Source organism: Mustela lutreola, chromosome 8 (genome assembly GCF_030435805.1).
Source record: "Mustela lutreola isolate mMusLut2 chromosome 8, mMusLut2.pri, whole genome shotgun sequence".
In the NCBI taxonomy this organism is placed as follows: domain Eukaryota; kingdom Metazoa; phylum Chordata; class Mammalia; order Carnivora; family Mustelidae; genus Mustela; species Mustela lutreola.
The window spans coordinates 32,851,159-32,864,635 of NC_081297.1; the positions used below are offsets into that span (position 1 = coordinate 32,851,159).

General features: G+C 40.3%; 1 protein-coding gene across 19 annotated transcripts in view; it reads right to left on the reverse strand.

Annotated features, from left to right (window-relative positions):
- PARD3 (par-3 family cell polarity regulator) overlaps positions 1 to 13,477 on the reverse strand; it is a 663,820-nt gene that overhangs the window by 205,593 nt on the left and 444,750 nt on the right. For all 19 annotated transcript variants that reach the window (XM_059184236.1, XM_059184243.1, XM_059184241.1 and 16 more), the window contains one exon: positions 1,046 to 1,277. In XM_059184236.1, coding sequence (XP_059040219.1) covers positions 1,046 to 1,277 — 232 coding nt within the window. The remainder of the gene's footprint in view (positions 1 to 1,045; positions 1,278 to 13,477) is intronic.

The window sequence follows — 13,477 nt, forward strand, 5'->3', positions numbered from 1 at the left end:
TTTGTTTTATCTAGGTCTGTAGTATACTTCTTCTGTGCACTCGACTTATTCAGACATGTACAGAGCACATCTGTTGGATTGTGCGGCCTGTAGGCTGTGCCCCGAGTCCTCAACTTTGCAGGCCTGACATATCTTTAACTCTCTGAGTTATTGAGGTCAACCTGAGGATCATAAATCAAGAAATTCCATGAAAATAAAAACTCTTATTCATATTTTGCAATTAAAAAAAAGTTAAAAGGAAGGGATTCCTAATACAGGGTAACTACGTTTTGAAGAGTCAAGCGACTATGCTGTATGTTTTCAATTTGAAACCATGATTGTGATATGTTTAGGGGTTTAATTTATGGAACAATCGAGCAATCTTTATATTTAACATTAAATGCCTGAATATTATAAATCACTTAAGATGAACATTTATGGGAGAGTTTCAGTGCAACTTCTGAACAAATTGTCACTTTTACTGTGGAGCAATGATTTGTAAAAAACGATATGCTAAGTAATCCTGGAGTATAATTTAGGGACACAAAAACAACTGTCAGGAAACAGCCAGAGACTACATTTAATGAAATCTTTACAGACTGAAGTAATAAGTATTAAATTAATCAACACAGCTTAATTGAAGCTCTATTTGTAACATTTTTTATTAGACTTGTTATTAATGAACCTTTAAATGCTACCACTAACTTGAGCTCTATGTTAAATTTAAATAATGAACCATTGTTCACACACACAAAAGAACAAACACCGCTTTAATAGCCCTTTGTCTCCACGGGGCTTTTACTCTATGCACAGCTAACATGAAGACATGTCCTTCCTTCCTCTCACCGTTATTTACATGGTTGGCAAGAAAACATCTTTAAGGCTCCTACAAGGGTCTGAAATGACTCAAGTGAAATCCCTGAGAAATTACAAGTGCAACGGCGAAGAATGAAAATTAGAAAACATTTCTGGTTGAACTCAAAGATAGTGTTTTCAAGTCTGTGTTTCTGGAATTCTGGATTAAGTATGTCTAGGGATGATCTGCTCTGGGTTGGTAAAGACTTACCTGAACATGTCTCCCAAGCCCTTCAGCATTCCCTTCTTGGCTTTCATTTTGTCCTTCTCCTTGTCTCGGTCTTTCTTCTTGTCTTTGCCAGCTTTATCCTTTCTCCTATCCATCTTGTCGCCTTTCTCTTGGTTTCCATTCATGTGTCTCTCCAGAGAATGTGAAGGCTGATCACTGGCTGTGGATACAGACTCTCTCCCTGATCTTGAACTTTCTTCTGTGTCTTCCTCCACTTGGAAGGGAAACAAACACAAACAGATGAGGAATACAATGAACCAAAAGAACAAAGTCAAAGAGGCTAAAATATACACATGCAGATTTTGCTTTCCTACATTTTCTACCGTTGTTTGACCCTGCTATCAATGGGGATTGCAATGTTAATTTAGTTTTTGCTTTTTTAAGTTTTTCCTTTTTTAGTAATCTTTACACCCAACCTGGGACTTGAACTCATGACCCCGAGATCAAGAGTCCCATGCTCCTCTGACTGAGCCTGCCAGGCGCCCCTGTGCTATTTACTTTTGAAGAGAATGAGAACTGAACATGTGGTATGGATGACTACTAAGCACATAGGTATTCCTATGTGAAGATCATGTGCCAATGGTAAGAGACAAGCAGCTTCCTGGCCAGATGTTGATTCCTTCACTAGGGTAATATCCTCCTTGATACAGGCTATGCATGGCTGGCTGGGATTAGTAGGCGCTTATCACACAGCGTGGATCCCTAAGGCTCCTGTGTACTGTACTTGCAAAATGCAAAGGAAACAAGCAGCTCCTCCTCTGGTGCTTCCTTTCCTCGCAGGTAAGGATAACGTAGATCTACTCTGGCCCCTCATTAATTTGTGAGACTACACCATTCACTAGTAAGCACACCAACACCAGCACAAGGACTTCTTTCTTCAGGCTCCCAAATATGTCCATTTGTGATTTATGCAAACAGAAGACTGGATCTTCACAGCCTGTTACTTTTCCTCATGCTGTCATTGCATAAAGCCAACATCATAAGCATATGCTACTGTATCTTCTAATCCTAAATAATTCTGCATGTCCATCTACACCATGACAAGGAAACAAAGATGGATAAAACCATGAAAATGTGTAAATCAATAACCTCACACTCCCTTGAAGTCTGCAGATAAAAGATCTACTTAGTGATAACAATATCCTGTCCTTTGAACCAACACTCAGCAAGCATATGGTCCAAGGGCACTTCAATACCTCAAACTTTTTGATCTGAAAGAATGACAAGTAACTAGAGTAGGTTTCCACCTACCAAAAGAATTAGAACAATTTCTATATTAAGTAAGAAACAATACATATACATATTAAGAGCCACTCTCATAAATCTTTTTTGAGATTGGTTGCCTAAGATTTTCTTCCCAATAGAATAAGAATTATTGGGGCTTCAGATTTTCCATTGACTTCTGAGGTCATTTTATTCTCCTGCATCAACAAATAAAGTAGGAATCAATGTTTTTGAGCTTCCTCTTATACAGAACCAAATAGAACAGTTAAGCCTCTTCCCAATATTTCACAAAGAACTGACCTCTAAGTCAAGTTAATATATCTTCAAGTGAAAGTCAGTCTTGCCTCTCCAACACCAAGGGACACTTGAGTTAGTAATACACAATATCAAAGTATAATAAGGCCAGTTAAAACAATCTCAGTATCTTAGTGTTCTGCTTGTAAACCTTCCCAAATCTGAGGAAAAGATGATCAGTAATGGCATGACCACTACAAGGTAATACAGTTTAAAAAAAATGCAGCTACTTAGCATGATACCAAAATAAAGTGTACAATTCCTTTCGTTGACACATTTGGTTAAAAACATGAGCCAACATATTTCTCACGCCAACAGGTCATGCCTTCGTACAGCTCAAGAATAAAAGCACCACCGTTTCTAAATCTGGAAGGTACTTCAGAGGTCATTCAGACCAACAACTCCTATTTCTTGCTGAGGAAACAGTAAAGTTTGAGGGCAGCATACTCCCAGGCTAGGACTCTTTTTAGAATTATGTCCCATATGATTGTACTTCAGCAAGACCTTCATGCGTTTCTTTCATCAACTCTGTTTGTGATTGCGCAATTCCATGCTTCACACAACACACACTGAGGTAATCTATCACCCAGCCATTACACAGTCTGCCCAGAAGATAATTCCAGCGGTCAGCACTGTATTTCAGAAACCTACTGTCAATCCTATGTATTCATTTAATGCTGTGACTTGTGGCTCATATTGATGAAATCACTCAAGAAGCCAGATCAAAAATGTATATGAAAGACTTTAATGACTTAGAAAGGTGCGACCAGTGACTTAAATGCCTTTAGAAAGGTCTGCCTCCCTCTGCACTGGGTGATCTAATCGTGAACCACTCCCCTGCTCCAAAGGATGTAGTAGATTTTAAAATTTTGCTTTTTTTCCTCTCATTTTTTTGTGGTCTACACAGAGCAGTGAAAGAATATCCTGGTCAGGGGTGCCTGGGTGGCCTGGGTTAAGCCTCTGCCTTCAGTTCAGGTCATGGTCCCAGGGTCCTGGGATCGAGCCCCACATCGGGCTCTCTGCTCAGCGGGGAGCCTGCTTCCTCCTCTCTCTCTGCCTGCCTCCCTGCCCTACTTGTGATGTCTCTCTGATAAATAAGTAAATAAATAATCTTTAAAAAAAAAAAAAAAGAATATCCTGGTCAACTAGGCCAAAGACGTGCCAAGTATAATGTAGCCTTTTTACACGTGAGTCTCCCAGGAGAATGTAAGTATCGCTTTAGCGGGTCTGAAGTGCCTTGTCTGACCCTGTAAACATGCCTGTTCTCCACCAGGTCACCAACTGCTGTCTCAGCCCTTTGGGGATCAGGTGTGGCCTCAACTTTGAGATAATCATGCAAATAGTTACATAGCAATCAGAGGTTCTCGGAAACTGTAAAAACTAGGTCTATTGGTCCACTCAAGATAGCTAAATGGATGCTAGTCAATCTTCTTAAATTCCCAACATGCAAGCCTCCCTTTACCCATCCTTCCATAACTCTTGGTATAAACTTTTATTACTGCACTCCCCATGTGGTGTGACCACATGTCTGCCTCCCATTCTCTAAACTTCTAAAATGAGGACTGCCAGGCAGACGCAGACAGCAGAGGAAGGACTGTGGCTAAGCCTGACGCTTGACTTTATCCCAACCAACCAAACTCTCCTCCAATCTCTGGGTATCCCCGTTCCCCGAGGTTCAGAGCAATACCTACTTTCCTCTAACCGAGAGTGACAAAACTAGCCACACCCCAGCTACAACATCAGGAAGGCTCACTGTACTTGGTTTTTGCTCCCTCATCAGTTGCTGGTACCTTTTCATGTGATTATTGTTAGTGCTACACGTGTTGTCTAATGGATTTTAGAGCCCTCTCCAATATCTGAAACTATAAACAAAAAAATGAGCTCAATAAATGTAAGTGACTTAGTCTTCCACAGCAACCATTATCATAAATCATGAATGGAAGTATCAGTAGCAGTTCTGCTAGTTTTCTGCCTAATAGTTTTGGCAGAAGTACAAGGGGCATATGTCTGCTCCTGGCTCAGTAACAGAATAAAGGCAGCGCCTTCACAACTGACTATATGCTGAAGTCAGATTTGTTGCCAGTTCTTTTCATGCTCACAATAATTTTCTGGTGTATGTAATACAACTTATTTTCTAAATTGGGTGAAACAGAGAAAATTAGTATTAAATTATTTATTAACTTCGGGTTTTGTAACCTCATTTTATAAAATCAAAAATCCTAGCTCCGTTTCCTGCCCCAAGCAAGTGGACTGTTTTTAAAATGATACTTGCACATTTGAGAATTCTTTATGCTTATTCGGAACATTCTAATTTAGATAATACATTATCACAGAAACTCTTCTGGGGGTGTACTGATTTAAGTAATCCCTTTGAATGCCAACTAATTAAAAATATTTAGCAATATGTGGCTTCATATGTACAAACATAAGATGTTCTTTTAGAGTATCATAGTATATATACTTCGAACTCTAAAAACATTTGATAGAAAAAAAAAAAAAGTAAGGATCTCTCACTTGACCCTGTCCCCATGCAGAATCATGGTGGTTATCAAAAGCTTAAATAAATGGGTTACAGATGTATAATTGTTTTAAATATGTATATTCAAGGTCACTGATAATACTAGTCAGATTATTTTTTAAAGTTTTACAACCAATCTTTGTACACTTAATACTACCTTTATAATGAGGTACATAAAATACTTTTATTCCCTCAAACTTAAAAAAAATACAAAAAAATTCACATAAACAATTTTTCAAGTAAGAAAAGTACTGGCAATATATTAGTAGTAAATGGTTTGATTGATTGTGTTCCCGCCATAAATTACAATGCAAGAACTTAAACTTACACTTAGATGATCTATTTAAATGCTATGTTTTACATTTTTTTCTCCTTATTTCTGCTCATCTTGACACATTATTTGATTTCCTTTTGCAGATAGCCTACACAAAGAAAGATGATTACTTCCTTCCAAACAAATAGAAATTTCTATTTTTGACTAACACTTCTGCCTATTTTAACCTGCTCTATGCACTGAACTTTCCCACATGATTACCTAGGAAGGCAGATACTTTTAAGTTTCTCTTTCTGAAGAAGGTTTAACGCGAAGCTGCTCATTTCTTTTTAATGCAGCACCGTCATTCTGCAATTAAAACATACCTAATTACCATGTTTTCAACAGATGCAAATGCAGCTCAATTAAAATTCTAGTCCATGCTACAAATTAAGCTACTTAATTCTGCAAGGTATCATGTTAGGACTGGGTCACCAAGAAGTTCAGAAAAGATTGGGCACTTATATGTTAATGACTATGGAGGAAATGACGTTAGGTTTCAACTGAAAAAGTTCTGCAGCTCCTGACATAAACAAATACTTCTATCTAGTTATCACAAACATTTTCCAATCAAAAATTGACTCTAAGCCACATGGACCTGAGAGTATTTTCTTCCCCATTGTTACTGTTGATACTGTTAATGATTTCTGTTGGTTGCTTATCCACAATCCATTTTCCCCTTTCTTCTTCGTACTGGGACTCTGACCATGTTCAGGAACGCAGTCTAGCTCCAACATGTTAATTCAGCATTAGACCAACCTATGGGTGCCTGCCCCTTGATTTACTATTTCCAGTGTTACTAGTCTGAGAATGGCCCCGTCAACCTGCATAGAAACACTCCATGCTTGGGGAGATAGCGCACTCACCCCCCACTGTTGGATATACACAAGAAAGCAGAAGGCCTCTGAGGTCTGTGATTACCCTTTGGATAAGCTGAATTGTGGATAATGGAGCCAAAAGGGCAGGAAGATGGGGGATCTTTGGTAACCCTGCTGGGCTATGAACCCAATGGTCTCTGAAGCTGCCCAACTCCAGAGCTCAGCTACATAAGACAGTGCATTTCCTTATGGTTCTAGTTGCTCTGAGTTGGATTTTCTATTAAATGCAGCTGAAAGCATCCTAATAGGTACATTGTGTAAATCAAACTTTAGAGTAGCTATGAAAGATACACAGTCTATCCCAAGTGTAAGAGTTAGCAGTTAAATGTAATTCTGGATAGTGGTGACAACTTTGCTAGAATTAAATGATTTGTTCAGACTGGCTACTAGAGTTAAATGAACTGTTCAGCAGGTATAAACAGGGAAACACAAAATGAGAATGATAATATTACTTCTTCATCACCAGTAAACAAGTCCTTTCCTTTGAGGTCACAGCTCAAAGAAGCATCATTATTTCTTGAGTGAACGACACAATGAACAAATAGTCAATCACATGGAAAACTATCCTTTACTGTTCCTTACTTATGAAGGACTACCCTAGGTATCAGAAATACCTAATGAGGGAACCACACATTCTTGAGTAATTTACAATTTATTTTAAAAGACAAAGAATTAAATGGAGTAATTGTATAGAGGATGACTAAGTCTTTGGAATTTATCTTCTTAAAACTTAAAATGAGTAAGTTCAAATGAGACATGAGTAATTGGAAAATCTCACTAGACTTAGCAAATCCACTGACCCCTACCAATTTCTACTGATTAATCTTAGGTTTAAAAAAAAAAAAAGTGATAAAAATTAATGAAGACTAGACTCCCGGGCACTGCAAAGTCCTATGCAGGATTCAAGAACTTTGGGGATATAAATATTCTTTTTGTTTCTTATTTTAGTAGAGTATTTTGACTTTGAAAAGGAAGAAAGATGTGGAAAATGAACAGCTAGTGATACAGATGGTGTCGAATAACAGGATCTGCTTTTCTGGACTCTGACTTTTAACATTAGAATGATGAGCTCTTGGCAAGGGATAATTTAGCTTTTTCAAAATGCTAAAAAAAAAAAAAAAAAAAAAAAAAAAAATTACAAAGCTGCCACCAAACGTAAAACATGAAGAATTAAGAAGCTTCTACCCTAACATCCTAAAATGTGAGGTGAGAATAATAACTGATATGATGAAGAACCAAGAGTCTGACTATGAAAAGAAAGACAGAAGAATTCATGTGACATTTGCCACATGCTATCACAGAGGTGGTTTCAGCAACTGGAAGACAGGTCAAGTAGATGATTCCAAAAACACTCTAAAGTATATTTAGTTCATTTTAAAAAACCAACAACAATAACTGTTTGAAGAGTGGACACAAACAATTAAGATCACTCTTCCAAAGAACTGAAGACTTATTAACAAAACTCATTTTTTGTTTCTACTTTATATTCTAGCGTCACTCCAAATTAAATAGGTAAAATGCTCCTGAAGATGCTGGTAGAATGTCATCTCCGTTATCCTTCCCTTCCCAAGAGAATGCTACAGAACACGTAAGTACAATGAGGGTCATACCCTCAATTTTCTGAACCCTTGCATTTTAACTTTCGGCATCTAATTGATTTTTACATTCAAATGATGGTCTACAATAGATACTACTTCCTGTCCATGGGGACAATGTAGTGAAGCTGGAAGTGTTCCTTTCGACAGACAGAATGGATTGGTTACACAACCAAAATGGTGGCACTCATCACTCTACTGTTGGAACATCACTAAAAATTTTACTTTTAATCATGGAATGAGCGTGGTGTTGAATCTATGTTCTAACACTACACAGAATATGATTTATAGTGTCAAGGAAAGAGATTCCAGGTCACTACTCTGACTCTTTTAAGTGAAAAAAATACAAAAACAAAAATAAATAACAACACTACCATGTGCAAATATGATAAAGTAGTGAATGGCTAGCAATGCTCTATTTTGCTATTTATTGAGAAATCAAAATCACTATCCCCCAAAAGCCAGTGTTCTAAACTATCAAGCTAGTCCATACTGGGGACTCCACAAAATCTTCTTGATGTTAAAAAAAAAAAATGCTTTATAATATAAAGTCTCAGATACATCCTATATAATCAGTTAGGGCTTGAGAAAGTCAAGGAAAGACTAGAGTGCTTGGGAAGGAGTTTCCTGAAGAAGGCAGATAGTCTAACGTACCATGAGAGGGTAGGGTTGAGGGGGAGGAAGAAGACACAGCTCATGGAGATTACATACTCCAGGCAAGAATGAGCTGGGAGGCTTGACGGACTCTGAGAATAAGAACGTGATTACAGAGTTTTCTAGAGAAAGCAGAATCAGTTAGGAGATCCTAACAATAACTTTAGATATTAAATAATGAGGATTTGGCTAGATTGAACAGAAGGAGTGAAATTAGTAGATTTCATGGGGAAAAATTAAGAAAGCTTGGTAATGGAGTGATTACACAGTACGATGATGATTCAAAGTTTCAGAGCCTGGAAGTGCTAATGAGAAAGATCACATCATCATCATCCATCTTTATGTGTGAGATGCTAAGCATGTAAACGCAGTTTCTTCCTTTTCTTTGGCACTGCCAAGCATCATTACTCAACCTGGATGATCGCATTACTAACATATAACTGATTTTCTTGCCACCGGTACTGCTCACTTACCATGACATTCCTGGTAACCATCCTCTGTCCTACCACCCCAGCAATCACACTTACTCGAAATTCTTCAATGGTTCTTTAAGGCCCTTCATATAAAACAGAAATAATTTAAACAAGGTTGTCTGTGATTTGTCTTCTACTTTCATCTTAAACTGTATTCCTCATTACGCTGTCACCTACACTACACACATCAATCTTAATCAATCTATGGCAACCCAGAGAAGGTCCACAGTCTTTCTGATGCACTTGCTGCCTACATGTCCAGGTGAAGACCTCTCGGGCAACACCACTCATCTCCACTCAGACCTCTTCTGGGGCGGCTTTTCCTCGCTACCTCCCCTTCTGCTCTAAGTCCACAGAGGCTAAGTGGGTACCCTGACCTTTGGTGCCATGATAACCCATGCACTACAATGGCCCTTAACCACATTGCTTCTTAAGGATCGGTTTATCCAGTGGGTTGAACCACCCCATGGCGCCCAGGAACTTACAGGGTGAACACACACTCACATACTTTAAAGTAGTTTTAGTGTAGGGGCTTTCCCATTTGGAAGTTTAGTATTCTAGAAAAATCACAGGACTATGAATCAGAAAGTATACATTCAGCATGATTCAGTTTTTCCCAAGTGTGCTCTTGGTCAACTATTTAAATACTTCTTTCTTATCAAAAAGTGGTTAAAATGAGGATTCTATAATTCAAACACTTCAGATGTGACTTTTCATCGTACTTTTAGCTTACTTAAGTTAATATTCACCCACAAATAGAAGGGGAACTAACACCTCGGGCTATTTTACCCGCTTACACCCATATTGCATGGAGAAACTTCCTAAAATTCATCAAAGCTCCTTTTCTTAAACTGCAGGTGATATTTAAGTATTCAAATTGGCTTAAAAGCACAGGACAGGCTATTCCTACAATTCTGGAACAAAAATTTCTATAGCTCAACATCCAATTATCGATATTAATCAACTACATAATCTTTTGAAGTACTTTTGACTTTGAAACCCATGTCCTGAATTGTCACAGCAGATTTTCTATAATCTAATGGGTTTTGCTTAGATAAAATTAGACCTAGTTTGCATATTCTGCTGGAATACATAGTGCCGAAAGTGCCTACGAGTGTGCAGAATGCCGACCACAGAAAATCTGAGCTATCAACTGCGATATTCTGTTTTATAACTAATAAACAAAAAAAATTACCCAGGGATCCCTCATATGAGCTGACTTACTCCTATAAATTTACCTTCTTCAAATCTCATAGGGTTCACCTAAGCTATGTATATTTTATAGAACTATGTCTTTTCTTATACCCTGATAAGAGACTACAAGAAAAGTGGGCAAACTACTCAAAAGCAAGCAAGTTGTCTCTATTTCCAAGGCATACAGTTTTCACATCTAAAACTGTAAACTAGATCTTAAAATCCATAGGTACAATTAATAAGAGTGTATTTGGTTTCATTATGCTTTACCGCCTGACCCCCACAAAAAGCAGTTTCTGTGTTGATAGGAAGACTTACAATTTGGCAACTTTAAACAGAAAAAAAAATAATAAATGGGGCCATATATTTTTCAAGAAGGAAACAAAGCAATGTTGTTGCACATAGCAACAGAAACTGATTTATTCTGGGAGAGGTAGAAGCCACGTGCTGAGAGCCAGGCAGGGTTTGTAATTTGCATAGAAGAGGGAGCAGATTGTGGATGCCCTGACCTGTCAAGCCCAGGTAGGGCCTCGGAGATAATGGGTCCCAGAATACAAAGCTCCATCTTGATCCAGACAGACACACACAACACGGAGAGGCCAGATGGATTAAATGAGAGACAAAAATGCTGGCTTCTGCCATCTCCACAGGAAGAACGTAAGTGTTACAGAAGATGACAGATACCAGATACCACATGGAGCCCGCCCCGGTCTCTTGGCCCCCATTGTTGTGCCCATGCCATGATTTCGACACCGCAGAGAAGAGGCAAGCCTGTTCGGAGCCATGAAATACAGTCACCAGGGAGATGCTCGGCCCAACTGACAAGAGCCATCAAGCGAGCCTATGCCTCAGCATCTTACTTGCAGGGCTCAGGCGGGAGGAGGAAACAGGGACAGGAGCAGCACCGGGGGCTGTCTGTCTGGGTCCCCTGCCTCGGCTCACGGCCTCACGGCCTTCCGACGACAGCCCGCCCTCCGAGCCCACACGTCTGGGGCACACTGGTGGGGGAACAAAAGGACTGTCTGCTAGGACAGTGTTCCTCCCTTCAGAGCCCCGTTCAGCAGCGAAAGGGCATTTTCCCTGCCACCGGTGGCTGTAAGGGCGTCAGACCACAGCACAGGAAAGCACGGTCTGCCGGAGACCCCCAGAGCACAGACAGGGGCAAGAGAGAGATGCGCTCGCCACAAAGGACGGTGCCCTGGGAGGCGGGATGCGGAGTACAACCAGAAACAAGCACCCGGATGCTGGGAAGCCACAGTGACAGCACGTGTGTGGACCAGGCCGTGAGAATCCGGAAGCCAGACTCTGAAAAGGACGCTGTTTAGGAAACCAAAGGAAGAGTGGAATGAGCTGGACCTTCCTCGCTGCTGGAGCCACAGAACACCTTTTTGTATCCAGTCCTACGTGAAGGGGACAGTCTAATGCTCACCGGGAGTAACACTGGGTCGGAGGGGCATTTTTTTTTTTTTTAAGACTTTGCTTAGGCACCAGAGGTCTGGTGCGTGCAGGTTCCGCGTGGAGCACAAAGAGGGTTGGCAACGTGACACAACCATCCCCCTCTTCCCACAGAGTGAAAGTCTCGGCCCCGCTTCTCTCTCGCAGAGACACAGGGACGCAGAGGGACTAGTCAAGCAGGAGCTCACTCACTGATACAATGAATATTCACCGAATCCCCTGATCGGCCTGGCCCCATGCTTGGTTAGGCAGGACTAAACCAGACATGGTGGTGTTTCCCTTCGTGGGCCCTACAGAAGGTCAGAGAGCTTCACGGGCAGGACTGAGGCAGGTAAGTGAGCAGGTATACAGAATCATGGAATGGCCAAACTACAGAGGACCTCAGAAACCATCTAAACCAGAGCTTTTCAAGAATGTTCTAAAGAACTGTAAACTACCCTTTACTAAAATTAAAATGTACAGACAACCAAAATGTATTAAAAGTAACTTAAAAAAAAAACAACCCTCAAGGGGTGACAGCAGAGTCCCGGCCACTCAGCCTTTCCCTGACTTCTGGACTCCCCCCAAACCCCTTGAGGCTCCCCCTCCTGACCAGAGGTCACAATACACAACTTTGAGAATCAATGATCCAGTTGTCCCAATCTTCAGTTCCACCAACGAGGAACTTAAAGCTCAAAGGTTTTAGATAACTTGACCAGAATCCCAAATTCGTCAGAAGGATGTGGACTAGGACGCGAGTCGCCCAAATCCCAGCTCAGTGCTCACTCCACTCCACTAATGCCGCCTCAACGACTCGGACTGTGGAAGTCTGAAATGTACAATATCTGTTTTTCTCTCTCTCTCTCTTTTTTTCTTTTGTAACCTGAGTTCAACAGACTGCTCTGGGAGGGGAAAAAAAAATGATAAAATCAGGCCTTTTGGACAACATAGCGCTCATGGCTACAAATGCCCATGTCACAGGTCTTTCCCCATCTCTCGTCCAGAACGTCCCCTTTGGTTTACAAAATGTAACTTGTCTATTTGCTTGTCTTTGTCTCAATGGCAGCTGAAGGAAAAAGTTTTAACATGATGTACTTAAACCAGTTATTTCAAATTATAAAAGGAAACTGAGTTGACATAGGGACAAATTTAGTTGTCTATCCACACGGCTGAGAAACTCTGAAAGCTGTCCCTATCAGAATTAAACACGTGCCTTGTACTGATATACATTCCATCCCCTGATGCATTTGAAATGAGTGTTATAGATGAGAAAATTACATTTTATGAGTGAATTTAAATAACATTTTAACCAGAACAAGAAAAAAATTCAAAAGCATCAGAAACTGTAGAAGCTTAAAAAAGAACTAAGAGTGAGGGGCCAAAGTACCATACGTCTCATTAAATACAGACCCAGGACAGGCAGAAGCATGATGCTACCACAGTAGGGCTGCATGAGAGATACTGCTTAGGCTGGAGAGGAACCACTGATAGAGCGGGAAAAAACTCAAAAGAAGGCTGAAAGCGCGTATGACTCAGGATCTTGGAGCCCAGACTTGGCAGCAAAAATAGGAAATATGTTCTTCATCTGGCAAGAAGAGGTTGCATACATTTGAAAATCACTGGCTGGATAGAGTGAAAAGGCTCCATCCAGCTTTAGATGGAGAAGGAGGTGAAGGGGCAGGAAGGCGGGGGTGGGGCAGAGCAGTGCCCTCCCGAAGTTTCGCTTGCTACGTGATGACGGTGGTATTCGCCTTCCCAAAACCAGTGTATGTGCGACAAGCAAAAACTATATGATTTTTCTTTCAGTCCCCACAGAATATGATTTTTATCTAAAGCT